The sequence below is a fragment of the Drosophila virilis genome, chromosome 5 (genome assembly GCF_030788295.1).
Source record: "Drosophila virilis strain 15010-1051.87 chromosome 5, Dvir_AGI_RSII-ME, whole genome shotgun sequence".
NCBI lineage: Eukaryota > Metazoa > Arthropoda > Insecta > Diptera > Drosophilidae > Drosophila > Drosophila virilis.
Window position 1 is genome coordinate 9,080,540 of NC_091547.1, and position 26,518 is coordinate 9,107,057.

Sequence of the window (26,518 nt, forward strand, 5' to 3'; positions counted from 1 at the left end):
GCTTTTGTTTTGCTCTAGCCTAAGGAAAAACCCATTGACTGGTGTTAAGCCTGCAGTTTATGACGCGTCTGCCTTCTAAAGAAATGCTATGGAAAACGAGAAATTGTTCATACGTGCGTATGAAAGGCCTTCATCATCATCATGATGATGGCGATAATGATGGCTATGATGAGGTTGTTGCTGCTGATGCTGAGTGCAGATTAAATAGAAAATCGCCTGCAAAAATATTCTCAGTTCCATTATGCATAGAGACAAAAGCGGCTTCTCAGCCTGAAAGCACTTCTAGATTACACAAGCGCTTTTAATACCCTCTCCGTACAAAACTGCAATTGTGGGGCAAAGCCGACCTGGCAACTAGCTTAGATACGGCTCATCATCTCACAGTTATGACAAGGAATTTGGTATATCCACTACTACGAAGTTCCATATTATTTAAATCTTTGCCCTTAGTTTAATATATATCACAAAATCGTATCAAAATGAATTCATGAGAAGCGCAAAGAAGAGCAGTGTACATAAAGAAAGCCTAATTGTAGGTTTAAGGGCATCTGAGTCGGACATTTCTTATAAATAAGCTAATAAATCTTAATAAACTTTCAAATAATATTTGAGTTGGTGACTCTGGCATAGAGAGGCGAACTAGAAGTGGAGCCAGAACTGAACAACATAGGAGCTAGGCACCTTAGAAAGCGATTCTAGATTTTCATAGGGAGTTCTAAATAAAATATTGTAAAGTTTTAGATCATGTCATTTGTAGACATTCACAAAAAACTCATTTTAACCATGAGAAATCAACTCTTGGGAGTGCTTAAATTGTGGTAACCATTTGGTTGAAAGTTAAATTAGTTAAATGAATGAAGTGTACAAACTTTGCGACATGCACTTAATTCAATTGCGGTTCCTTCTCAGTTTTCAATTAAAGAGAGTTGCCAAGTTGACCGATTTACTCATTCATTTTCATTTTCCGGCTGACTTATCAGCATCAGAGAAGCCGTCGCCTAGCACGCATCTTACCTGCAACGAGGAAAAACAAAAGACAAAAGAGTTTTAGACATTTTGTAAAGATGTCAGATAAAATTTGTTAACATGCGAGTTGCTGCTAAGTATTTTCCCCCAGATGTGCGCCCCACATAAATCAGTTACATGGAAATCGAAGCAAGTTATCGATTACAACAAAAAAAAAAACACGATAAGATATGCTGCACATTTATGTTACAACGGCAGACGAGGCGAATTGGGGCGTTGTAACTGCTGCCATATGATTGTTGCCTTTGATAACATTATCGAAATGTGTCGAAAGCTGTCCGGCTCGAGCGGCCACAAAAAAAAGTTATAAATCAATTTTGGTTTTGTGGCAATATCCATGGAATTCTTTCAGAGATTGTCTGCGACTGACCAAAGGGTCGGACATTTGGAAAAGCTTAACATAATTACGTACATAGGAAAAACCTTGTGGAGTTTTCTGTCCAGAGGCACTTAAGCCGCTTACAAGAGTTTGTTAAATGTGCGCGTGTGTGTGTGTGTGTGTGTGCGTGATGTATTAATTAACAATTAGGAAGGAATGTTGTTCGGTAAGTCGCGTGTGAAATACCCTACAGCTTGTATACTATTTAGTATCTCAGCTTCAGATATACCCACTCAGCAGAGAAATAGCTGGGATCAGTGTTCCTTGACCTATGGGAAAGTTCAATATAATCCAAGCTTCCTAACTAGTCCCATATATGTACGTTTTATTTTGATTCGAGGAATATCTCCTGATATAAGAACATCCAAATAGTAGATGATGGCAAGTATCTGTTGAAAACTTTCATTACTTTGTACGTGAAAAATGCCCCGACTTTAATTGAGTTCAAGCATTTAAGAACCGATTATTATACCCTGCCATATGTCAGCCTTTCGGCATGTAACAACCTTTATGTTGTGCCTCATACTACCCACTGGCTTCCCTTGGGGGGGCTTAGGGTATAATCACGACGTCGAACGGCGGCGGCCAAGTGGCAGCTGGTCAGTGTCGGCGTCAATGAGGCGCGCCGTGTGGCATATTGTACGATAGCATTAGGATGGGGTTAAATGGGCTCGTGTGCTGTGTGTGTGTGTGTGTGTGTGTGCGTTGCCTGTGTGTGGCATTTAGTTGGCTAAACATAAGCTTAGCTAGGCTGTCAACGCTTTGTGTTGTGCGGCATGCAACGCGTTTTAGCTAGTTAGCCGCTTAGACTAACTAGCTCATCATTCAGGCCGAATGACAGGCAAATGTGCAATTCGCCTGATGTCGCGGGGGCGTGGCACTTAAGGACTTTCTAGCTGCCAGCTTGATTTCATTTTACTTTAATTTGACACATGCCCCCGTCCACCTGCTGAGACCAGAGTTCAATGTTTGCTTAACGTCTTTTTCTGCAACTTCCATTTTTTTTTTTTGCACTGCCCGCCGTAAATGACTTTCGCCACATGCTGCGGCAGCTGCTGCTTTCCCGCTTTTCCGCTGCCTGTGCATTGTCCTTTGGCATCCTGCGACGCCGCCGCTTGTTGCACAGCGCAACTTTTGCATTATGAAATTGTAAATGTTGCCATCTACACGTAAGTTGGGGGCTAGCTTCTACACTGGCTAACAAAACTAAGCTCGGGAAAAGTCAGCAGCAACTTTTGTGTTATGCTCGGCATCCTTTTGAGATTAGATATAAATATTTCGAATATTTTGTGCTCGTTCAACAACTTTTGTTGCTCAGTGTTTTAGTGTCATGCACTTGCTTCTTGGGAGAGAGTCTGTAAAAATGGTTTTAGAAAATGTTTTACAGATGGCGACCAGCTAAAGTTTTTCGCTACCCCTACCCTTCTACTTATCCCCGTCGGCCACCATCCAGGCGGAAAAGCAATTTAACGCTCGACTTTCGTATGGTTCGCTGTCTGTTTTGTTTTTGATTGCATTTCGCCTGGGGGGCATGAGGAATTAAATTCTTATCAACGCAGTCGACGACTTCTTCTTCCACTTGTTATTATTATTCAGTTTCCCCCCCTTTTTATATTTTGCAAACGCAGCAAAGAAAAAGTTGTTGTTTTCAGCTGGAAGTTGCCTATTTACTCGCATTCTACATTAGTTCCGCACGCACTGCCCCAGCAGATAATGCCACAAGTTGCTGACAGCCCGAGGACGGGGCCAGAGTTCGAATATCTGTTCGATGATGCTCTCAGAGCTTTCAACTTGCCGCCAATTATTTATATTTCTGAGCTGTTCCATTAATTTCGGCTGATTATAAATTATAAATTGATCCCTTTCAGTGTGGAAAATTGGCTTTACCGCAAATTCAAAGCCAGGGTCAAATGTGTTATTTATTGATTTCACAGTTTTTTCCATCTAAAATAATGTAAGCTACAAATTTTTATAGCATTTTTCATTTAGTTTAGACTAATATACTGCCTCTTTTTCCAATTTTGTATAATCAAACTTTTCCAGATTTACAATTTTGAAATTTCAAGTTCTCAGACATTTTTCAGTCTCCACATAATTTTTTTTTTTTAAGATTTTATTATTTGTTGTGGGTTCAATGCTTCTAGACAAAATCTAGTTTCTGCCAATATGTTCTTTTAAAAATAATATTCTAGAAACTACATCAAAATATGTATTTTTTAATGGTATAAATGATTCTAAATTCAACCGTTTCTATCTAATTTAGGCTGTTTCCTTTAAGCACTTTTTTCTGTAAAATTCTTTTATTTATGTCAGGTTCAAGTATTCTAACCTTTGTGGCAACAATGCCAGAGCTACTGGGGCAGGTAAATGTACAGTGGGCTAAAGCTGAATGCTATATACACGTTATTCTGGGCACGTTGGGCTGGCTGACTTAGGTCATGTTATGGTCCATGGGGTGGGTTTATATGGCTGGCTAGTTTCGGGTTTGGGGTTGGTTTTGTTGAATGTGGGAACTGAACTCAATTCCATTGATTTTATTGAATTTGTGAATGATCTGATGAGATTTTAGCAGCCCAATCTGGCGCCCCTTGCAGCAACCCCTGGATATTCTGGGTCAGGTGGCCTGCTGCTGGGCCCGTCGTGTGCCCGTCGTGCGTTGCATGGTCCAATCTATGAACAGGGGGTAGGAGCGGTAAGGCATCACCCTCTTTGTTTTGGGCTTGGTGCGTTTCTAAATCCCAGGCAGTAAAAATATGGATATATTTCTTTTTTGCTGCAAGCAGCGTGAGAGAAGGGAAAGGCGGGTTTACGATGCGCCTTAAAAAATCATATTTTTCAAACTAATAGCCAGTTGTTAAAGTTTCAAATTGATCTATGCATTTCACAGTTGGCTGCGACTGCGCTTTTCCCCTCTTGGTCCTCCACCACCCGCCGCCGATCTGTGCATTCGTTTGATGTTCACTTTTCGCTGGGGGCGGGGGGGTTCGGTGCATGGCAGTCGCGTTTGATATGCGGCCTTTTGCCTGTGTCAAAGAGCGCGCCAGAATATAAATTTATGATTTATCGAAAGCATATGCTCTTCAGACCTGCCTACCATAGCGCCTCCCTACTCCGCCCCCCCTCCCTCTCGCATCGGTTGTGCCGTGCCCACAGGAAGTTCATGCCACACCGCGCATTGCTAGAGCTTGCCACAGTCCCTGCTTTTGCTGTTGTTGTTGTTGTTGTTTATTTTTATTGTATAGCTACTTGCGTACACTTCAATGTGGCATTTGCTCAATTTTCAATGGAATTGCGTTCATACTCTTCATCTTTATTGGCAATTGTGGCTTTATTACAAATAATCGTTTTTGAAAGCATTTCGATTTGTCTGGCACTTCAACGCGATGTATACTAAGTAATAATAAATACGTTTGCTAGACTTTGAACTATCAGGGCTCTGTCGATTCGGTGAGAATTATATATAAAGGGCTAACTCTTTTTGATTGAAAATGTGCTTCGAACTTAAATCTTATTAATATCTCAGAAGAAATACCAACATTTTTGATATATTTTTTATATTTTTCTTTTAATGACGCTTGTGACACAAATTTTTGTATAGATTCCTTTAAGGGAGCTAAGAGATTTTGTAGCCCAATAAAAGACAGATATTTCAAGAATTTTAATTATATTTTTTTGAAAGATGAATACAGCTGTTTTATTTATATTTCCTATAATTTTATGTTTAATTCCACAAATTGTTTGGGAAATGGGAAGCACTAAAGAGCTTGCAAGAGAGTCTAGAAAAATGTTATTAGGCTGGTAATAGAATATTCGAATTCTTATAAATCTTCAGACATTCTATCCATCATAACTTTTAAGCAGCAAATCGATTTTCCTCGTTTTTTATAAATTTTTCAAAAGGGATTACTTTCAAGTATCGCTTTGAAAAAGGTATGCTGCAGTTAATCCCAAGATATTGTACACCTGCAAATTTCATTTTCAAAATTACTTTTAGGCATTGTCTACTGTAGACGTTGTGTGCTGCCTGTTTGTGTTCCAAATTGTTTCTTTTCGTAATGGCATACGACATGGAATACAAAACGGAGCACAGACAACAAAAACACCCCCGAAACAACAATGATGCATCGGATCAGCCAGACAGATGTTTCAATCCCTAGCAGCTCTCTCCAGTTGGGCCCGCCCTCGCACAGCTGTTTGCCATATTCAGTCATTGGTCCTTGGGGAGGGAGCAGCTCCTAAGCAGCCATTGCTCAAATCGTAGCCCGAAAGACGGCTCAAATTTATGACCTTAAAGCGTTTCAATTTCCGCAAGCCACGCATATGCAACATTGTGTGGCAAGTCTTAAAAGTTGTCTATAACTCGATTGGTAACTATGTCAAACTGTAGCAAGTAGCCAAGGGCAATTGTAAGAAACACACACAGAGACAGAAGCAGAAAACCATCGTAGTTATATGTAGATGATAGATGATAGAGAGAAAGGGCGAGATACTTGAGAAGCACTCAAAATATTATCACAGACAGAACCCCACGGGGGCGTTATATATATGTATATGTACGTCTTGTATCTATAAATGGGAATTATAATTTAACAGCATTAAAACAAATTAAAGCGCCCAAGCGGAAGTTACAACAACAACAACAACAACAACAAGAACAATGACAATAATAAGAGCGAGAGCAACATTTGTGAAGAAGTCTGAAAGCCAAAAATAGCTAAAATATTTTGAAAATTGAAATTGATGTCAACTTTCTCACCACCGAACACTGAGTTATGCCTAAGGTTAAGTGCTGCTGACAGATTTTGACACATGATGCAGCAGCATTAGAAAGAGATAGCTGCAGTGCATAGACAAAGATAGCAATAGCAAGTGCTGCACAACAAATTGTATTACTTGTGGCATATCATGGTTGATGTACTATATGTAAAATGCAATTTGTGAAAAGTTAAATTGTAATCAAAAACTGAAGTTTGTGTCCTTTGCTAATTAATATACATTTGTTGTTGTTTTTGTGCCTGCTGTTGTTATACCTTGTACGTATTGAATATGGTAGAACGGGGTATATTAGGTTTGGGCAAATGTATGTAATAGGCCATAGGAAGCACACCCAACCTAATAAAGTATATATATATTCGCGATCAGTAGTCGTTCGTCTGAATCGGTATCGAAATAGAAGAGTATATTCTACTATAATACGTACTTCTAGTATTGTATTAACTTCTAGTCTGGTATATACTTCTTGTATAATACATACTTCTAGATTGGCATTTACTTTTAATGCTGTATAAACTTCTAGTTCTAAGCATATACATACTTCTAGCATAGTACATATTTTTTGTATAGTACATACTTTTAGTGTATACTTCTAGCATAGTATATTCATATTGAGCATTTCACCTTCGACCTTTATGCGAATATATGACAACTATTCTATCTCTTTCCGATTTGGGTAAAGGGGTATCCTTTAGTTAAGGACGACTCTTTCTTGTTTTTGAGTTAGTTGCGTTTGGTACATGGACAACAGCTGCTGCTTCTGTTAACTTTTTCCCAACATTGTTTCCCAACTTGCTCGCTGACTGTGCCTAACAAATTAATTACGTATTATAGTATCCCAGCTCCAGCCACACACACGCACACATACTCACACACTTACATAGCAGTTATCCATAGACAAACGGCTTTACTTCATTTCCAGACCCATTCAATTCGGTTTACGTGAGGTTCTACATATGCATGTTGGTTGGGGAACTCGGGGCTATTAAATACCGTAAACTGTCTAACGAATACCGTGACTGCTTCCTTCATTGTAATTCTTTCAATTGAAATTAATGTTTTATGGTTTCATGACGACCACACACACACACTGTTACACACACACACACGCACACCCAGGCAAAGCAATGAATGAAGTCAAACTTTAGTCAGCTGTTGAGCATTATCGTGTCGTTACTTTTCATTAAACTCAGCTCAGTATACCCTGTAAGCCTGTAATATTTGGAAAAGGGCGTATTAAATTTGTGCAGAAGTGTGTAGTTAAGCCCTATATTTTCTATACTATGCAATTATATATTCTGTTGTAATTTATAAAAGATCCTTCGCTAATGTTAAAAACAACCCAAGTTTTTCGTCTATATCCTAAACTAAAACATATTTAATCGAGCTGTAAGTCGAATTTGTTTGCACGGTAGATTTTTTATATCTGCCAGACTATTCGTTTCTTATCATTTCTTAAGAAACCTATATGTAATTTTCCAATTGATAGGGCATTTAATTGTCGGGCGCCGCCCATAGTTATCCCCTTTTTCTATCCATGCTATTTCTTAGAGTCATTTCTAATGCCAGACTGAGAAATGAAAATGAAAACTGTAACTGTAACTGAATGGTTAGCAGGAAATGCGTTATTCAACTGACCCATCCTGTCTGTCTTCCTGTCTTCCTGAATGGCCCGCTGGCCCGCTGTCTGTTTGTCTCTTTGGCTCTTGGCCCGGCCCTCGTCTCGCCTTTGTTGTCGCTCGCAAATTGCGCATTCTTTAGCAAATTTCCTGTTTATGCTCCATAAAATCCATTGAAGCGTTTAATATTGGCAACTTGTCGGACGTCTCCATTGGCTACGTGGCCAGCGTGTGAATTGACGACAAGTGCGACGCATCCTCTGTGGGTGGCTGCACCCCGCCACAGTCCGGCGCCCGCGCCATGCACCTATTCGATTCGACTCCTGACTCATTGGTTGGCTCGGTAAATCACTTTAATCGCCTCTGCAGACATTCTACATAAATGAGTAGACAAAAGTGCACGAGCATTTGCAATTTGTTTGCCCCGCTCGAACGAGCCCGAACGAGCTTCAAATCATCTTCCAAATTAATTGAATTTTAAAGTATGCAAATCAATTGGAATTCAATGCACTTAAGCTGTTAACGAAATTCAAATTTGATTTCAACTTGAACAGTTGCATTGGCTTGAAGCTTTATCGTAAATATTTAACCTCTTGTCAAAGTGTTGCTATCAAATGCAAATTACGTTAGCTGAGAGTCTTAATTTAACATGTAGTTTAATTGCAATCACTTAAATTGCAAGTTTTAAGTATGTATTGGCAGCTGGCAGCACTGCGTGTTAAATATTTAACAGCTAGTTACGCTTTTTCGTTAAAACAAACCGCATGTCAAAGCTAACCTCATGTCAAAGTATTGCCCAACTGCAAACAACGTTAGTTAAGAGTTCAAATTAAACATATGGTTAAATTTAAATCGATTAAAATGCAAGTCTGAATAGCTGGCAGCTTTTTGCTCGTTTAATATTTAACAGCTAGTTAGGATTTTCGACTTTTATCATCTAGTTAACATCTAGTTAAGGTTTATGCTTTTTGAACTGTGCTTTAATTAAATGGCACACTGCAAAGTGGCTGTCAGCTCTGATTTGATCAAAATATTTAACTAGGTGTCAAATGTTAAATGGGATACGTGTGCATCTAAAGCAATGTCCCCTATTAAATTAATTGCCTTTACTCTCTGTTAGCTCGTAATTATGCAATTAATATATGTGCAATTTGCCAAGACTTTCGTTTCGTGTGGCGTGTTTTTTTCCATCACCCTGCCCAAACCCATCATCGTCATCAGCAGCAGCATTTTTATCAGTTTTGTCGCAGCCATGTGGGCCACGCCTCAGGCCGTGGTGCCTGCCTGTCGGATTACGCAATTGCAGCCGCAACATGCCAAGACACTTGGTGGTGCAGCCGCATCCCACGCAGCAGCTCCTAGCTGCAGCTCCTCTGACTGGCGCCTGCCCACGTTGAATGCTGTTAATTGAATTTGGCGCACAATAAAAATCAAAAAAAAAAAAAAAAAAAAAAAATAGACACTCAAGTTATGAGCGTAATCAGAGCTGCAATTGCTGCTGGCCATACCAAACGGGTTTTAATTTTTTTTACAAATATTTTTTATCAAATTCGTGTCAATATTTTTGAGGCGCTTTCGAAAATGTGTTGATTGCACCTGACGTCTAATTTATGCGTGCATTATTAACATATCTGGAACAACAACAACCTGTGCCTACTTACGACCGCATTAGCTATGTCTAAGCAAGCTGAGTAAACGACTTGCAGATACCCTGTACAGATATAGAAATCAGTTCCAAATGGAATTTATTCTGATATTCCTTTGAGTTTCTTTTATAGGGTATTTACATTCTATAAAAGAAATTTACAAATTGAATGCTAACGACTGTCAGACCACATATACTCTCTTTGTCAACTTTACAGCGTATTAAAAACACCACAGCTTACATTTGCATTTGCTTTATATGATGCACTCAAAGAGGAAATCAGTGGAAAATTGAAAATAGAAAATGATTGATAGATGGGTTGCTTATATCGTTTATGAGCAGAGTTTCGACAGGTGGAAAAGTAAGAAAAATGAATTAACATACAAGTTAATGCATTAAAACTATAAATGGAAGGGTTTGTAAGTGTGTGGATAGGCATATAAAGAGAACAACTATAAACCCAATTACATAAGGAAATTAATAATAAAAAAAAATACTAATAATGCTTTCCGAGTCCAAATATGGATAGGCAAATTTTTGGTTTCAAATTTGAAAAGGTTCTCTGACAGAAAGTTATAAGAAGCACGATTTGAATGTTTAGTTTCAGGCAAGAGATTGTGTTGGGATTTTTTTTTACTTAAATATTTTCTTATTGCATAGTATGCACCATATATTAAATTATATGAATATATATTAACAAGTAGGTAGATCTGTTTCATTTTGTGCTATCCCCACTTACCCCGTTATTTCAGATCGATATTAGTTTGTAATTAAATAACAATTGGCTTACCTGAAAATAGATAGAAAAACAAATAAAATTGAAAGCTTGTTAATTTGAATTCTTTTTATTTTTACATAATTTACAGCTAATGTGCGCCCTCTCTCAATAAAACATTCACGCACAAACATGAAACTACAATTTGATTTAATGGCCCTGTCGCTGTTCACAAAGTTTGAACAAAAAATGTTTTATTGTTGCAGTCACGCCCACATTTGTAGGAGTAGACAATGTAGAAGTGGGGTGTTGTGGGTCGGGGGGGCGTTTGTGCTGGGGAAGCACTGATAACACATTCGATTCGGTGCACGGTTGAGCTGGCAACAAATTATGGCCCTGCAAAGTGTCATCAGAGCCAAGTAAATCATCTGATTTTGTCGTGCATTATTATTTATGACCCAGGTTCAAAACACTCAAAACCCATTAAAAACAAAAGGCTTTTGCTTTTGCTTTAGGTAGCCAAAACAAAAAAAAAAACAAAAAAAAAAAAAGGGCGCCCATGTTTATGTGCGCCATAGCCCACATCAGGAGCGCTCCACAGATGATCATAAAACTCGCATTCGGAGCGTAAAGGAATTTTTAAAGGCAATGCGAAACGTTTCACTTTTTTTTCTGCTGCTTTTCTGAATCATCAGCAAACAGAAAACATTTTCAATGACTTCTGTGTGCCCGCCCAATCCCCCTGCCACCCCTGCTAGCACACTCTCTCGCTCTGTACTTAATGGCCTGACCCGAACCCGAAGAGCCGCCCCAACACCCCAGCTGGGGTCTGGGACTGTGCGTCAAAACATTTGTCGTGTTGGGGTCGACCGCAGCAACAAACACAGCACAGCTTCTATGTAGACAAGTATATGCGTATATATATATATATCTGATTCTGTAAGTATATATATATATATAATAAAGTGAAGCTGTTGAAAGGCGCTTAGATGCGGCAGTTTGGGCGCGCTGTCGACTGCCAAACGTCTGTTGCAAATCGTAAAAATATTGCGAGACGGAACCAACAGCTGAATCTTTCGAGTCCTGCACAGTTGGGGCAGCTACAAGTACAAGAAAAAAAATCGATACTTGCTTGTGAATGTATGAATTATGTGTCTGCTAAACTACACACACACACACACACACACACACGCACAGCTTCCTCTTCAGCTTGTTTAACTGCGGGTTAAGTTCAAATGGCACTCAGTGCAGCCCGCTTCTAATCCCTCTCTTCTCTGACTCTCACTTTGTGTGCATTCTTTTGGCATGTTTTATGAGCCGGCGTCAATTTTGTATTTAATTTTTGCAGTCGCATTAAGTTTGTTATTTTTTGTTTTGTCAATTATTTTTATGGCCTGCCCACACGCATTTGGCCCGAATGTTGCGGCTGCTGTTGCCGCTGGCACAGCCCACAGAGTCGCCACACTGACCGCATTAGATAGGCGCCTCGTTGCAGGCTCTGATCAAAATATGTTTGCGGCCAAATCACAACAACAACAACTATAACAAATGCAAGTGCAACAGCGCTGCAAGTTGGTCAGCCAAAGCCGCCCAATTTTGTTTGCCAAATCCATGTAAATGCAAAGCCACAAAAACAACAGCTCACAGTGCATAAAGTCCATATAAAATGAAATATTAAATGTGCTCTGAACATAGTTTCTAATTCAACAGCAAAAGGCTTCAACTAAACATCATATGCACAACGAATAAAGTTTACATTTTGAACAACACTCGAGCAACAAGCTAAATTCTTAGAAAATGCACTTCAAGCAGGTCTGAAGCACTTTTGGAAGACACTTTCATTGGCATACACATATATATATAAATGTCTCTTTGAACAAAATACCAACAAGTGCCAACTCAAGACAGTTTGTTAAAAAAGGAACAACTGGAACAAAGATGTCAAAATGTATGATGAGACAGCTCGTTGTGGGGTATGGAAAGTCGAACTTGAGCCTAGTTGAATTTTTTGTTTTAAATGGTTATAAGAGGTATTTTATTATTGTGCAAATGTATTTAAGAGAAAGAATTTAAGAGTAGAAAGACGAGTCGATCCAGCCTTAGCCTTCTGCCTATTCATTCAATTTCAAAAAGATCGGACAATAAGCACCGAACTTTTTTAATTAAGCATTTACTAAAGAGCAGAGAAATGGCAGAAGCAGCAAATAGTGTATAAAAGGCTAAAATGTTTGTAATGGCAGCTCAGGGCATTTCCTGGTCGACCAATCCCGACTCTTACCTCAAGCAGTAAAAACCTCAAAACGTATATTCAAATTGCAACAATTGTAGACCATGAATAATGGGAACTCATCAACTGAATCAAATCCGTATTGATTGCAGCGGCAGCTACGTGACTGCTGTGGAAAAGTGGTCAATGGAAACGCAATATGACTGAGGTTCGATCTAATAAGTAGCCGAGAGTTGGCTGCTGAACTCTAACCTGACCAATTTGAAGGTGTTCGGTCGGTGCAATAACAACTTTCGTAAATAGAAAGCGTTGCCATAATGCGTTATGGATGTGCCTAATGCCCAGTGGCAGCGTTTGGAATAATGCTCACAGTCTGTATTCGGCTCCACTCATAAATTGTGAGTGCATATGAGTATACTCACTTTTATTTATTACCCCTCAGTCTCAGACACCAACCGTACACACTCCCTCCTCTTGGGGCTGTGACGCGGCACGCACAGCGTACAAAAAAATAAAAACAAAATTTCGAAAAAATAAAAAACTCTCAAATTGACCCACGGCACAAAACCAAAAAGTTATCTCCAGATCAATAAACGAGGGCCCGAGGAGCTATGGAGTCGAGTCACGTTATCTGTTCTTATGTTTGTACGCCGATATAAGTAAAAAGTTATTTTTTTGATAAAAATGATAATATGAGACTGTGAGATACCCTGTCAACTATAGTAAAACTGACATGTATCTAATAATTATTAAAGTAATAAATTATATGTATTGAAATTGAAAGTTGAAGCCGGAGCATAAGTTTATTAGAAAGTTAACTTAACACGCATGTCTAAGTTGAAGTTAAAATTTACCGCCCAGATTGAGTATTCAACAACTCCCAGGAGAAGTTTGATATATGCAAAATTTGGAAAGACTTTTAATTAAATAAACAATAAACAAAACAATAAAAATGATTGATTGTTGTGTGTCCCAAATGTTTATCTTCTCGGCGATATAGACTATACTCTCCGAGACAAACTTTCGCAAAAACGACATCCTCACAATAAAAAAAAAAATAAGTGAAAAAGCAATCATTGACAATATATGATCTACAATTTAATGGTCGATGGAAGTGGAATCGAGTCACATTGTCAAGTTTTGTATTTATACTCTGATACGTTTAAGACCGAGCAAATAGCTGCATGTGAATGATCGTTCAAGAGATACTCTGTTATCTGTTATTGAAATATTGATAATTCTCAATAATTAGATACTCTGTAAACTGTTATTAAAATATGAATAGAGCTAGAATATAAAAGAAATAAATATAAATATAAAATAAGAAATAACGAACTGTGAGATACCCTTTATACCCAGGAATGTCTGGAAATCGATCGATTGTCATGGACAAAAACGTATTGTTCAATTCTACAGTAATATTAGTTTAACGTTCAAATAGGTAGGTTGATCCACAAATATTAAGATGAGTAAATACACAAAATAAAAGTTCCTAACTCCATGATCAAGAGTATTTCGAAAATGCATAGCACTTTATTTCCAGAGTATTAAAAGAGGCCGCATAGCGAACTCCTCTAAGAACAGCCCGAAGAGCTGATAAGCCAATCAATAAAACAAATAGCGCAGTTTATTGAACCAGCTAAGGGTCAAAAGCCATTCGACAGCCAATTAGATGACTTCACTGGGATTGCAAGAGAACCCAGTCTGCTTTTTCAGTGCGCCTCAATGTTTATTTCTAGCATCAACAAAGATTAATGTTGCATTTGCCAAGGGAACCGAAACGGAGCGAATGGGAACTCCCGAATGGTAGTCGCAATGCTAGTCAAATGTCTAGTCGAACGTATTAAGGCCTTTGTTTGGACTCTGTCATATGATAATGCCGCAAATATTTACAGGTTAGTTTTCGAGCCGAATGTCGCACATTGCGTTGCGTTCCAAAGAGGCTTTGGCTGTCAAGTAAAATATTTGAACAGCAATAATATTTACAAAAAAAAATAAATAAATAACCAAACAAACAACGATTTGAACAGGAAATATTTGAGGTGTGCGAGTGTGTTTCTGTGAGGTGCGACACATGCCTTGGCCCTGAACTTGTTGCCCCGAGGGCAACTGCAGTTTGCAATTTATGAGTTGACAGCAACTGCGGCAGCTACAAATGCTAAAAAAGAGAACCGAGTAGATAAATTTGCATATTGCAAATGCAGATACGAGGACGATAGCTAGAGATTTCGCCGATCGGCGCAAAGCCTTAATTAAATGCGAAATATCAGCCTGGACGCACAAAATGCTAGTGGAAATGGGTTTTCCAACGGTGCATCAATCACCTTTTGGCAGCTGCTCCCTTCCCTCTCGCTCTTCCCTTCCACGCTTCGAGTCTAGGCTGGGACGTGACTTCCGCTTTGGCAATTTGGAGCTGTTGCCCCATTCGCCAAGTCCTCACTCTGTCCTCGTCTGCTTGCAGCAGCGTATTCTTTAGCTTTAGCTTCGTCTTCTTCTTTTCTGCTGTCATGTCAAACACTCTGGGCAAAAGTTCAAGTGCGGGTGTCGCTTGTAGTTGTTGTTCCTGCCCCTCCGACGCTGCCGCTTCGTATTCAAGTGCGAGCAACGACGCGCAATTTCATGCTTGTCAGAGCAGGACAGCAACAACAACAACAACAACAACAACTGCATCTGTGCATTACTTGGCCTTCGTTTAACATTCAGCTAACGGCATTTGCTTCTGGCAGCGTGTGAAAGTTATGAGTGTGCCAAGAGATCATAAAAGCGGCTTATGAACTGACGGCAGCCGGGTTAATCGAATGTTAAATATTTGAAGCCAGCTATTTCGTTTAACATATACTAGTTGAGAATTATAAGCAAACATTAACGAGCATGCATTTTATATGCTACCATTTATTAACCGTTCAAATGCAGTTGACGGTTATCCTCCGGCTACATTTTTACCCAAATTTTATGTAATTTAGTTTGTTTATTTTATTCAATGTTTCTTCTCTCTAGGAAGATAGTTTGGCGATATATATTATTGAAAACAACTATTTCGCACTCTTTATCTTCCAAAGTTTTCACTATGAAGAACACTCATTTTGGCTGTTACATTTGTTACATTTCTCATATCGTTCAGGCGAGACATATTATTAAATCCCAGTCGAAAAACTGTTCTATTAACGAACTCTGCATAAACTGATGTTAATCTCGTTTCTCCTTATGAGGTTGGCCTTAATTACACCTTTTTGAGCGTTAGGCCCAACCTAGTATTACAGCCTTTTAACCAGCTACATTGTCAACACTCGCATAATTTGATGCCCCTTATTCAACGATACGTGGAGCCATGCAACATATTAGGCATTGGGTAAACAATGGGGCACTTGGCTGCTTGGCAACGAGTCGGGGTCTCAGCCTCAGCGCCAGACAGAAGACAAAAGCAATTTGTGTCATTGCCAGAGACATGAAAAGTGCAGTCGAGTCTGGTATTTTACCACCTCATTACAAGATTTGCATAACTGTGCGACAGCCGCAAATGTGGAAAGAAGTCAGAATAAAGACAATTACAGTTAATGCATTGCATATCAGACGCAAAGGTTTAGAGCAAATAGAGAATGGAACTACTCCATAAATAAATAGATATACATCTCGAACAAGTATATTTACTCTCTGAAAATAACTACATTTTTCAATTCTTCTTGCTGTAGTATACCGAACTGTTTTACTGGCTGCACCCAGTTGGAAATATATAAAAATATATAACATTCAAATTTCCTCTCTTGAAAGCATTTTATTTCCAATTTCTTTGTGTCCTATATTCGCAATCTTTTGCTCGATCAACAAATCTATCGTAATCTGCTTTAAATCATATCCGTAAACGTTGCTGCGTGTCTTTGCTCTGTGAGGAGATAGAAAATTGAGTACATTGTCGTCAGACTTTAATTATTCGGCCCAAATGGAAACTATCATCAAATAGAGTTATATATATGCTTCAGAAATTAGAGCATTTTAAGCTTAAAATCGGTTTGTCAGTTATTAACGGCAGACCAAATATCGCTCGATTGCCGTCAAAGCAGAACAGAATGAGAAGTTGACTTGGCACAAAAACAAACGCTGTCAGCGCTTTGGCTGCAAAGTTACGCAGTTTTCAAGCCGAGTGCTCAAGTGGTCGGCTGCTGCAGCATTCCAGTCTTGGTCTGTTTGGGACAGACTTAAGTGTCGGCCAAAAGAGAATCAAGCTTCAAGTGTTTGCCCGTCGCACATAAAATGAAGCGTCTAATGGGCGAACAACTAAAGCGTTTCGCTCGACTCAGCGAACTGGTCGCATTTTAAACACTTTATGCAAATGTCTGCGGCGACACGTAAATTAGCGCAAAACTCACTCAAATTGTGGCAGCAACCTGAACATGACAGCTCAATTGAAGATGCCACACAGCTGCGGAAGGCAGGCAAACAGACAGAGAGATAGAGAGAGAGCGAACAGATGCTGTTGCAGCTCTTGGCCAGATAATTGCCATTAATCAGATATCGACGGGCGTGTCATAAACTGCGCTTGTAATCGACTTTTGCCATTGCATTCGCTTTCAAAGAACCCAAAACAAATGGCAGACATAGCGAGCAGCAGCAGCAGCAAGCATCTGACAGCGCGAGTTCAACAGCTCAACAGATCTGGGCCCAGAGACCAAACCGGGCCCAGAGACCAAACCGGGCCAGGTCTGCGCTCGGGCCATGGCTATGAAATATGCAGCACTTAGTACCTACTTAAGTTGCGCGAATGCGCCAGTCCTCGACTTGGACGGACGGACAACGTTTGAGATAAGATCACAACACTGCCAACAAAGATCACTGACTGTGTGTGTAAGTGTGTGTGTGTGCGGTGTGTGTGTGCCCCTGGCTTAGGAGCCATGCGGGGTTGTCGTGCAAACAGCCAAGCACAGTGCACAGTGGTACATTAACTTCTATACGAGCTGACAAACAACAATTTTGGCATATTTGAATATCTAACACATTTTTAAGTATACAAAGCAAATACTCTTTAAGCTAACCCAACCATATTATTTGGTTTCTCGCACGGTTAATATTTATATGTATTATTTTCTTGCGTATTGATTGTCCGTTTTTTTAGATATCTTTAGAATTTATTGATTAACGCAAAATAAACACAGCACAAACTGATACAACTATTTGGTTTTAAGTAATTGTAAACAGTTCGTTAGAATTAAGTTTTACTGATATTTCATATAAAACCTCTTATAGAAACAATTAACTCATATATCAAAATATTTATGTGAAAATCGTAACGTAAACGTGGAAAGAGGGTTTTTTCATTATTGAAAAAATGTTTATATTTATTACTTTACTCATTATATACATCTCTCTTTCACTCTCTTAATTCTATAGACCTAGATCTCTCTTTATTCTCTATCAACCTTTGTTTCTTTATTCTCTCTCTCTCTTTGTTCTCTATCTGTATTTTTTTCTCTATTTCTCTCCCTCTCTCTTTATTATCTGCCTTTCTTTCTCTCTTTCTCTCTCTTTGTTATCTGTCTATCTGACATTACCGTCACTCTTCCTTTTCTTCTGAACCTTTTGAGCCCAAATTTCGTGAATATGTTTTTTCTGCACTTTCCATAGACTTCAGACCACTGTGCCTAGGCAAGGAGGACTGCAACAGTGGCATCGACTCGTAAGTGGTATGAAGTACGTGCATTTTGTAGATAATATTGAAATAATAGCAGCCGCTGCGCATTCGCTTCGAGTCGCAGTCGCAGTTCAGATGATCGTCGACTGAGCAGGCAACGCGCCTGCTTCTTTTGTCTTGTGCTGCTTGTAACAAATTACTTGGTTGCCAACAAAACGACCATCCCCCCACCACCCATCATATATACAATAAGCCCCCCCCCCTCTGCCCGTTGTTTGTCGTCGCCGTTGTAAGCGTCGCTCGTTTTTCATGTTCTATTTTCTTTTTGTGTGGCAATCGCAGCCGCTAGATTAACGCTGCAGATACAGATACGAGCAGCAGAAGGAGGAGGAGGAGGAGGTGAGGAGGTGGAGAGTGGATTGAATTCAACGATCGATCTACTTTAAGGCAGCAACAAGAAACGTTTAGTTGGCTCCGCTTGACCGATAAGCGGCTGATAAGCCGCCCAAGTCGAGACTGTTGTCGAGACATGGACATGGACATGCCAGCCAAATGGCCAACTCAATTTGCTGCCGCATTTTCAATTAATGCTGCCCCACGGCGGCGACACAGCCACAACAGCAACAACAACAACAACAATGCGAAAACTATGCCCGTGCCTTCAAAATAATTATGAAGCAAGTTGTTATTAAAGCCCTCTAGCAAAAACAAAGGAGTATAATCAACTTGCGCCAGATGAATCAGTAAGGTATATGCATATTTATGTGCTTAATCAGTCTCGAGAAATAATATAAGACAACTTTCATTGAAAATGTGTGCGTAGAGGAAGACAATGAGAAATTGGTTTGTGTTTAGAAAAGCCAAATGATTTTTCATATGGATAACGAGCCACATCTAGAATCTAATAAGCCTCACTGAGAGTAAAGTAGAGTATCTAACAGCCCAGCATTGCCCATAAAAATGCAGATTTCGTGACAGGATAACATCAAAACATGTTCTGAACTCTGCAGAAGATTATTTTAATATCTGGCAGATGCAATTATGCCTGCTTTCAGGATCTAGCTTTTCAGACCTGAGCATTCAGATCGATAAGACTCTACAAGGTTTATAGCGTATTCAATGCTTAAATAGTAAATAAAATTATGCTCTTGTAACTCCTTCTGCTTATTCTCTACAAATCTGGTTTTCAATGCAATTCCCTTATTCTGAAAACGAACAAAAACTGCTCAAGAGTATATTCCCAATAAAGAGAAAAACGCGTATGCCTACTAATTGATTTACAGGGTATACTGCCAGTCGAGTGTACTCGACTAACTTAATCTTATAAAGTTTTAATTGAGTTCTTTGACCAACTGCGGCCACAACATGCACTCAATGAAGGCGTGGCTCATCTCCAGCTGGAAGCTGTTAGCTGGGAGTTGCTCGATGTTGGCTTTATGAGCTGCATTTAAAATGTAGTTGATGCTAAAATGGAACCTCCGTTGACTTCCGTTTGCAGAAGGTGATTAAGTGAATTGGCATAGTCTAGTCCGATAATGTCTCTGGTCGTTTTATATAGCCTCAGTCGAAGCTCGGGAGCTGTTGCAATTTTACGAGCGAGTTTCGCGCTTCATTTTGAAGGCCGGCAACTGCACCTAAAGCTGTTCGGGATTGGCACCTATTACTCGGTCTGACTCGAAGAACGCTTAAAGTGCCGTTAAAATGTTCACTCGCCAAAATACATATATTATTTGCCACAGCAATGGACATGAAAGTAACAACAACAGCAGCAACAACAAGTTGTGGCAGAAAATGGCAAAGTTCTACGCAGAACGAACAACGAAGTTCAAATACGCTTACTTTGAAATGTCTTAATGTCTTGATATGATAATTTATGCTAACTTGGCCGATGAAGAAAACGCTTGTCAGACTCGCTCACTCTTTTTAATAGAGTATAAACACTGAAGGCAAGTACTTGTTGGAGCCTGGTCTGTGGTCTGGCCCGAGATCCGTCGCCGAGCTGCAGTTCGCGCCTCCACTTCTGACCTTTCGTCTTGCTTCCTTGTTGTTGTTGTTGTTGTAATTGTTGGTAAGTTAACACTTTATGGCCGCAACGTCTAGAGAAATGTGCAAATGCAGTCTTGTGTCCACAATTTACAAGGCTTCTAATTTCCAGCTGCAGCTCCAGTTCAGGATGCCGCTGCAGCGCCGGCTGATTGGCTGCCCTCCCACGCTATATGCAAATTGGCTGCACGACCACGCCCACACGGCCTGCAATAGCGCCCAGTTTAATATTGCTTCTTGGTATGGAGTGCATTGCCAATGCCATTCGTAATTGCAAATGAAAATAAAGTGCATTTTATGCGATTTCCTGTTGCCATTCATTTAGCCTGTGGCTGCTTTCGGGGGCTTGCTTTGCCTTGAGATCAGGACCCGAGAACAGCTCTGACCAGATATGGCAGTTGCTTGTTGTTGTTGTTGTTGTTGTTGTTCTTGTTGTTGTAGGTGTTGTTCTTGTTGCTGTTCTGCGGGGAATTCGGGTGCGTTGAACTGCAACTGCAGCAGCAGAGGCAGTGGCAGTGGCAGAGGCAGAGGCGAAGGCAGCCGCATCAAGCAAGAACCTCGATTCGGATTTTGTGTTTTGGGATTTCTCCTGCTGATGTTTTGTTGTTGTTTTTGTTGTGAATTATTCATGTTGTCTTTTGGAATTGGTTAAAACGAAAAACAGCTCGGCCCAAATTGCATTTGCTGCACAGGCGAGGGCGTCAGAGAGAAAGAGACAGAGACAGAGAGAGAGTGAGAAAGAGAGTGAGAGAGATGGAGAGTCTCTCAAAAACTCGGTTGCTGTTGTTTTCGCTCATTTTTGAGAAATGTTGCTGCCACTTCCCAACAACCAATTTTGTTCTTGCTGTGGTCAGACCATAAAAATGCCTCGAAAAAACAAAATAAAATTAAAAAGAAAAAGGTAAAGAAATAACGACATGACATGTCGAAAATGCCTTCATTGCTTTTCGTGTGAATAATTTATGTGCTGCGCAAATTAAAATTCATTTTTGCCATTGCATTTTATTTGAATTTTCATTTTTATGCACAGCTGGGGCGCTAATGACAATCCATAACAATTTCCCCTTTGAAGGCAAACCTAATTAGTCATATGTGAAAAAAAAAAAATTACATTTTCACACACACACACACCTTTCTAAGATAAGCAAATATTAACATTTGTGCATTGAGATTTTATGTAAATTAACCCAAAATGTTAACATTTGTTAGCATTTGTTTTGATAAAATGTTACACGTCTGTTATCTAACAGAATTGATGGTAACAGGAGCTTACGTTAACAGAACGAAGAGTTCGGTAAGCTTATGCAGGATTTTCTCCTTATAAGATGTGATTAAAACAAAATGCAAATTAATTTTTTTGTTAAGCTATCTTTTTACTTGATTGATATAGAACATATATGTACCAGAAAATGGTTTCTTCTCAACTCACATTTTCTTTTGTTAATAGCTATGCATAAAGAGCTATTCATATAACTCCAATTCAATAAAAGTTTAGCAAAAAACCTGTACATGTCTTCTATAATTGTTTAATTATTCGCATCACAGCGAAGTCGAACTCTGATTGGACGTCTCAGGGCAGCTCACTTATTCGTTTTCTTGTCTTCTCTCGACAGGTTTTCCTTTATCTATGGGCAAACATGATTGAGGATTGAGTCGATGAGGAACGTATTTTGCAAAGTGCAACCTTGAACAATGTCAAAGCCAGAGCCAAGCGAAGAGTACACAAGCAACAGCTCAGGCAGACAATGTGCATCCGTAGCAAAACATGGCACAAACCGACGACAAAGACTTCGATTCACTTCTGAGCCCTTTTTGCACCTCAAGGGTGCACACAGCACGAGCTGGCCATGTCATTTTGTTTGCACTGATTGAAAATTGACAGAACGGTAAAGGAATTGAACGACAGGAGCCAACTGTTAGCCTGGTCTGGCGAATTTCCGGGCCTCGAGACACTTGGCAAACGGCTGTAATTAGTTGGGAGACGTCGTCAGACTCGAAACGAAAGAAATGACCTCATTCCGGGCGCGCTGCGTCGCCTCTCCACTTCCCAGTTTCACTCTCTTTCTCCGGCTGCTTATTTATGTACATTGTGTACACATTGCGACACTGCCCGAAGGCCCCGAACCATATGGAAATGTTTTATGACGGCGACAGCGCACCCTTCAAAAAGGGGTGTGAAATTAGAATAACATGTCACTCATATCGTATAACACGTAATGCGGCCAAATATGCTGGCGGTCGAGTCGGATAGGGTCGGGCTGGGTCTGGTCTGGTCTGTAGCTGGCCAGGATTCGCACAGGATATGCCAGCACAAAGCGTGGGCACGAAAACAATTGTCACAGTTCACGGGGGCAGGCACTAAACAAAGAATTATGACCATTAAAAGTAAAATGTGAAAAAAGGAGCAGAAGGGATTCCTTTTATGGCAAATGGTAACAGGAGCGGAGCACGTAAATTTACTCGGCTTTGCTTGCGGGCTGCACCCAGCTCATCATTGTTGCTGCTGTGTGGTACTAAGATTTTTTTAATTACTGGCCTGGCCATTAATTAAGCGCGTCTGTATGTGTGCCAGTGTGTGTGTAATCAACGCTTTGAGCCAGCGTATTTTGTATTATTAAAGCCAACCTGTGCCCAACAATTGGCGCTGACTTACAAAAGACAGGCCAGAAATGCGTGCCAAAGTTATGTTTAGAGCAGCCTTCCATGTCCTTTTCATTTTGTAATACACTGCCACAAATTGGAAGTAAATGTTGCATTTACTTTGCTTCTATCTGGAGGACTACAGTACACAATCTAAAATAGATTAATTCTGTACTTTATTTTATCAACTGTTTTAAATTTATATTTTTTTAATAAATTCAATTGTTTCCTATAACAATTAATTTTTAACTTCAATCAATTTTATTTCATTTGATTCATTTGCAGCTTTAATCTTCTCTTTTGGAGCTGAGCTTAATATTTTCTACTGAACTCCCAATTTTGAACGTCTTTTAATTATTATTTATACATTATTGTGAATCAATTTCTGGACGATTTCCTAACAGCTTGTTTTGAGCTCTTCTCGACTTATTCTGCAATTAAATTAATTACAGTAAATTAATCTTACTTGTTTAATCTAAACCTAGCTCATCGAAGACTAGTTTTGTGCAAACTGTCCTTTTCTGTTGTCCTGCTTTAGTTTATAAAAAATATGGTATTATAAGTCAATGTCTGGCTTTAGCTATGATAAATTTCACTTTCAGTTAAGTCGGGCGCTTGGCTAGTTTTTCAACTCTGGACAAACCTTAACCCCTGGACTTTGGAGTTTGACCCAAATACTGACATCCCGTAACACGCAATTTGCATATGTATTTTAGCCGAAAGTTGTCCGATAAAGCACACGCCAGCAACGGGAACAGCTTATCATTTTGTTTTTCTTGTTTAGACAAGACCCTGACTTTTTCCACTTTTCCCACTTTTCGGGGATGTTCATTTTTTGGGCTGGCAGTGATAAATGCCAGGCACCCCACGAACTTAAGCCGTGCATTGTTTAAGGGAGTTGACGGCAATTTTTATATCCCCGAATTTGGTAGACGGGCATTTAATTTGTTTGCATTATTTGCGCATTTTGTGTGGATTTAAGGAGCTGATGTATATTTCCAGATACCGAGCTAAAATTGAATTACGCGAGCTCTTGCCTGTGGAAAATTAATCAGTTAATGCGTTTCACCTGACAACAATGCGGATATTTGACCTGTTTCTGCCTACCTGTGCCTTAGCAAGACACTTGTTGTTTATGGGAATTCATTTTGTTTAAGCGTCGTATTCAGGTATTTATGCCCAGTACGAGACTGTAAAATAGAGAGTCTACTTATTTCGCTGAGTGCTTACAAGAGCGCAATACAGAAAGAAAATGTTGTATAGGGTATCCACAAGTCAAGTTCTAACGTTTTTGAAAGCGTCTACATCAAATCCAACTATGTAAGACCTGTAAAAGGACATATTCGACTTATCTATCTAAGAATTCTTAGAAAGTTCCGTTGGAAAACATGGTAATGGGTATCAACGAGTCGAGTACTTTTGCGTATATATCACATTCAACTATTTTTGCTTTGTAGAAAGACATATTCGACTCGTTTATCTAAGAATTCTAAGGATGTTCAGTTGAAAAAGTTGATATAGGGTAAAATGTGTACAGGGTATCCACTAGTCGAGTTCTTTTGTTTTTCAGTGAGACTTTATTAGATTCAACTATGTTTGCCCAACAAGAACACGAATTTCTAGAAGTTTCAGCTGGAAAGCTTGGAAAAGGGTATCCAAAAGTCGAGTAGCCTACGCGTTTATCGAAACTGATGCGTTTCGAGTTGATGGCTTGTAAATAAAAATGAGCCACATATTTAAACATTTTGCACATTCTTGGATAACACAACACACACAAATGTGCGTCTCAAATACACGAATGACTCGAACGGAACTCATTAAAAAAAATGCTCGAAGGCCAAAAAAAAAGATAATAAAGTTGATTTTCCTTAAGTAATCAACAAATGGCTCCTTTTGAGAGCGGGTCGTATTTCAATACCCCTCTTTTATGCGCACCTATCCATATCGATAGTTTGTTTTCAAAAATACTCCGAAATAGTTCTCCGAATACTCCGAATTGTCAGTCAGTAATTATTTTAGATTATCATTAATTAAAAATTGTCGAATCTATATTCATAGTTTCTTTTTAAAAATACTCCGAAATTGTTCTCCGAATACTCCGAATTGGTGGCAATTATTCTAGTTTATCGACAATTCAAACCCATTAAACCCAATTTTGCATTATTGCTCGACCTATTTTATGTAAAGCTCTTATAGCTTGTAATTTTCTTTGATATCAGTTTCAATTATCGAGCAGCTACTGTAATTTGCAACGTCCTTGTCTTATCTATAGAGTGCTCTACATCACTTTAATTATCGCGAACAGCTCGATAATGTATGACTAGCATATGGCTAAAAATCGTGTGATTCGTGATTGCAAAAAGTTCCCGAATTGCGTCAATTGTTGGGCATGAGGCAAAGGCTAATATGTAAAACGTTATTATCGAAAGGGTTTGGTATGATTAAAGTTGGGGCTTATCATCTATTGACATAAAATAAACTAATTTGGCAAATAATAGTTTTGCAAAAAAATGAAAAACCTGCCCGTTTGCACGTCGGCCAGCCAGACAATCTGTCACCTGAGCCTGATGATAAGGTTAGGGCTAACTGTACATTAAAGATAAGTATTCGTATTCGTAATCGATTCGCTTACCTTGACTCGCTTGCGAAACTGTTGCCAGCTGCAGCAGCAGAGGGAATCCGAACCAAATCCACAGCCACATCCAGTTAAATCCGTGTGTTTTGGCCATTTTTGTTGACATTTTAATTGAAACCGTTTCTTTGATTTTTTCCTTTTTTTTTTGTGTAGACTTTTGCTTTAAATTGAATGGTAACGGTTTTTGTTCCGTTTTAGTTTTTGTTTTTATTCTGCTGCATTTTAACGGGCTTTGGCTTTGGTTTCGTTTTCTTTTGGTTTCCTTTTCGTTGTCACTTTTGCACAAACATTCTACAAATTCTACGCATTCCTTCTACACACACTTATTATTATTATTCTTATTATTATTATTATGCGCTCCCTTTACTCTTTACTTTTGTTGTGTATTCGCCGAATTTTATGGCTTGGTTTCGTTTTTCGTTTTTCGCTTTCGTTTTATTCATTCAACTTGGCGCTGCTGCAATTTGTGTGTTTGTTTTGCCGGCTGCAACAATAACAAATTCAATTTATGCGTTTTTATTTTTTGGCTGTGCACTTTTTTTTTTTTGGTTCTTTCACAAACAAAACACACGCACATCCAGCACAAGAACAACAACAACTACATATGGGAATAGGCGCCAGGCAACAACAAAAACGGCATCAACAAATTGCGCAGACAGTATTGTTGTCTCGCTCTAACTAACGTTTGCGTCGTCTGGCCGCAGGCTTGCGTTGCGAATTTTATTATTTCTCAATTCATGCTCTGCACTCGATTTGTGAATTAAATCAATAGCTCTTGCTACAGCCAAACACATGCTATAATTTATATTTTATAATTTGAGTGCATTGCATTAACATTTCTTTCAATTTAAGCGCGTTTTTTACACAACAATTCCATGCACTTTGCACAGTTGACGCGCGCAACCAACCTCACGCGACGAAAATCAAATAGAGACTGACGAGAGAAGCGCTATAGCAGGCGTTGGAATTGTGTGAGCATGAGTGGAGAGCAAGTGAGAGCACAATACATGCACGCTCGTATTTTCATGCGTCGACTGAGAGCGGGTATCGATACGCATATCGATACTCTCCAGCAGCACATGAGAACAAATTTAAAAACCGTTTAACTGACTGCATAATTGTGGCTATTTGTGTATGTAGTTTAAATTAATTATTAAAATTAAATTAAAACATTAAATTGGTTAAATTTAAGC

The 26,518-nt window shown here is 39.3% G+C and overlaps 1 protein-coding gene and 1 long non-coding RNA gene across 6 annotated transcripts in view; one reads left to right on the forward strand and one right to left on the reverse strand.

Moving 5' to 3' along the window:
* fra (neogenin protein frazzled) overlaps positions 1 to 26,257 on the reverse strand; it is a 44,922-nt gene extending 18,665 nt beyond the window's left edge. For all 5 annotated transcript variants that reach the window (XM_070210032.1, XM_032436610.2, XM_015174579.3 and 2 more), the window contains exon 1: positions 25,323 to 26,257. In XM_070210032.1, coding sequence (XP_070066133.1) covers positions 25,323 to 25,431 — 109 coding nt within the window. In that variant the 5' untranslated portion in view covers positions 25,432 to 26,257. The remainder of the gene's footprint in view (positions 1 to 25,322) is intronic.
* On the forward strand, positions 12,606 to 13,167 carry LOC138911373 (uncharacterized). The gene is made up of 2 exons (XR_011416918.1): positions 12,606 to 12,755; positions 12,827 to 13,167. It is a non-coding gene; the product is annotated as an uncharacterized lncRNA (long non-coding RNA).
* Positions 26,258 to 26,518: the final 261 nt, after the last annotated feature.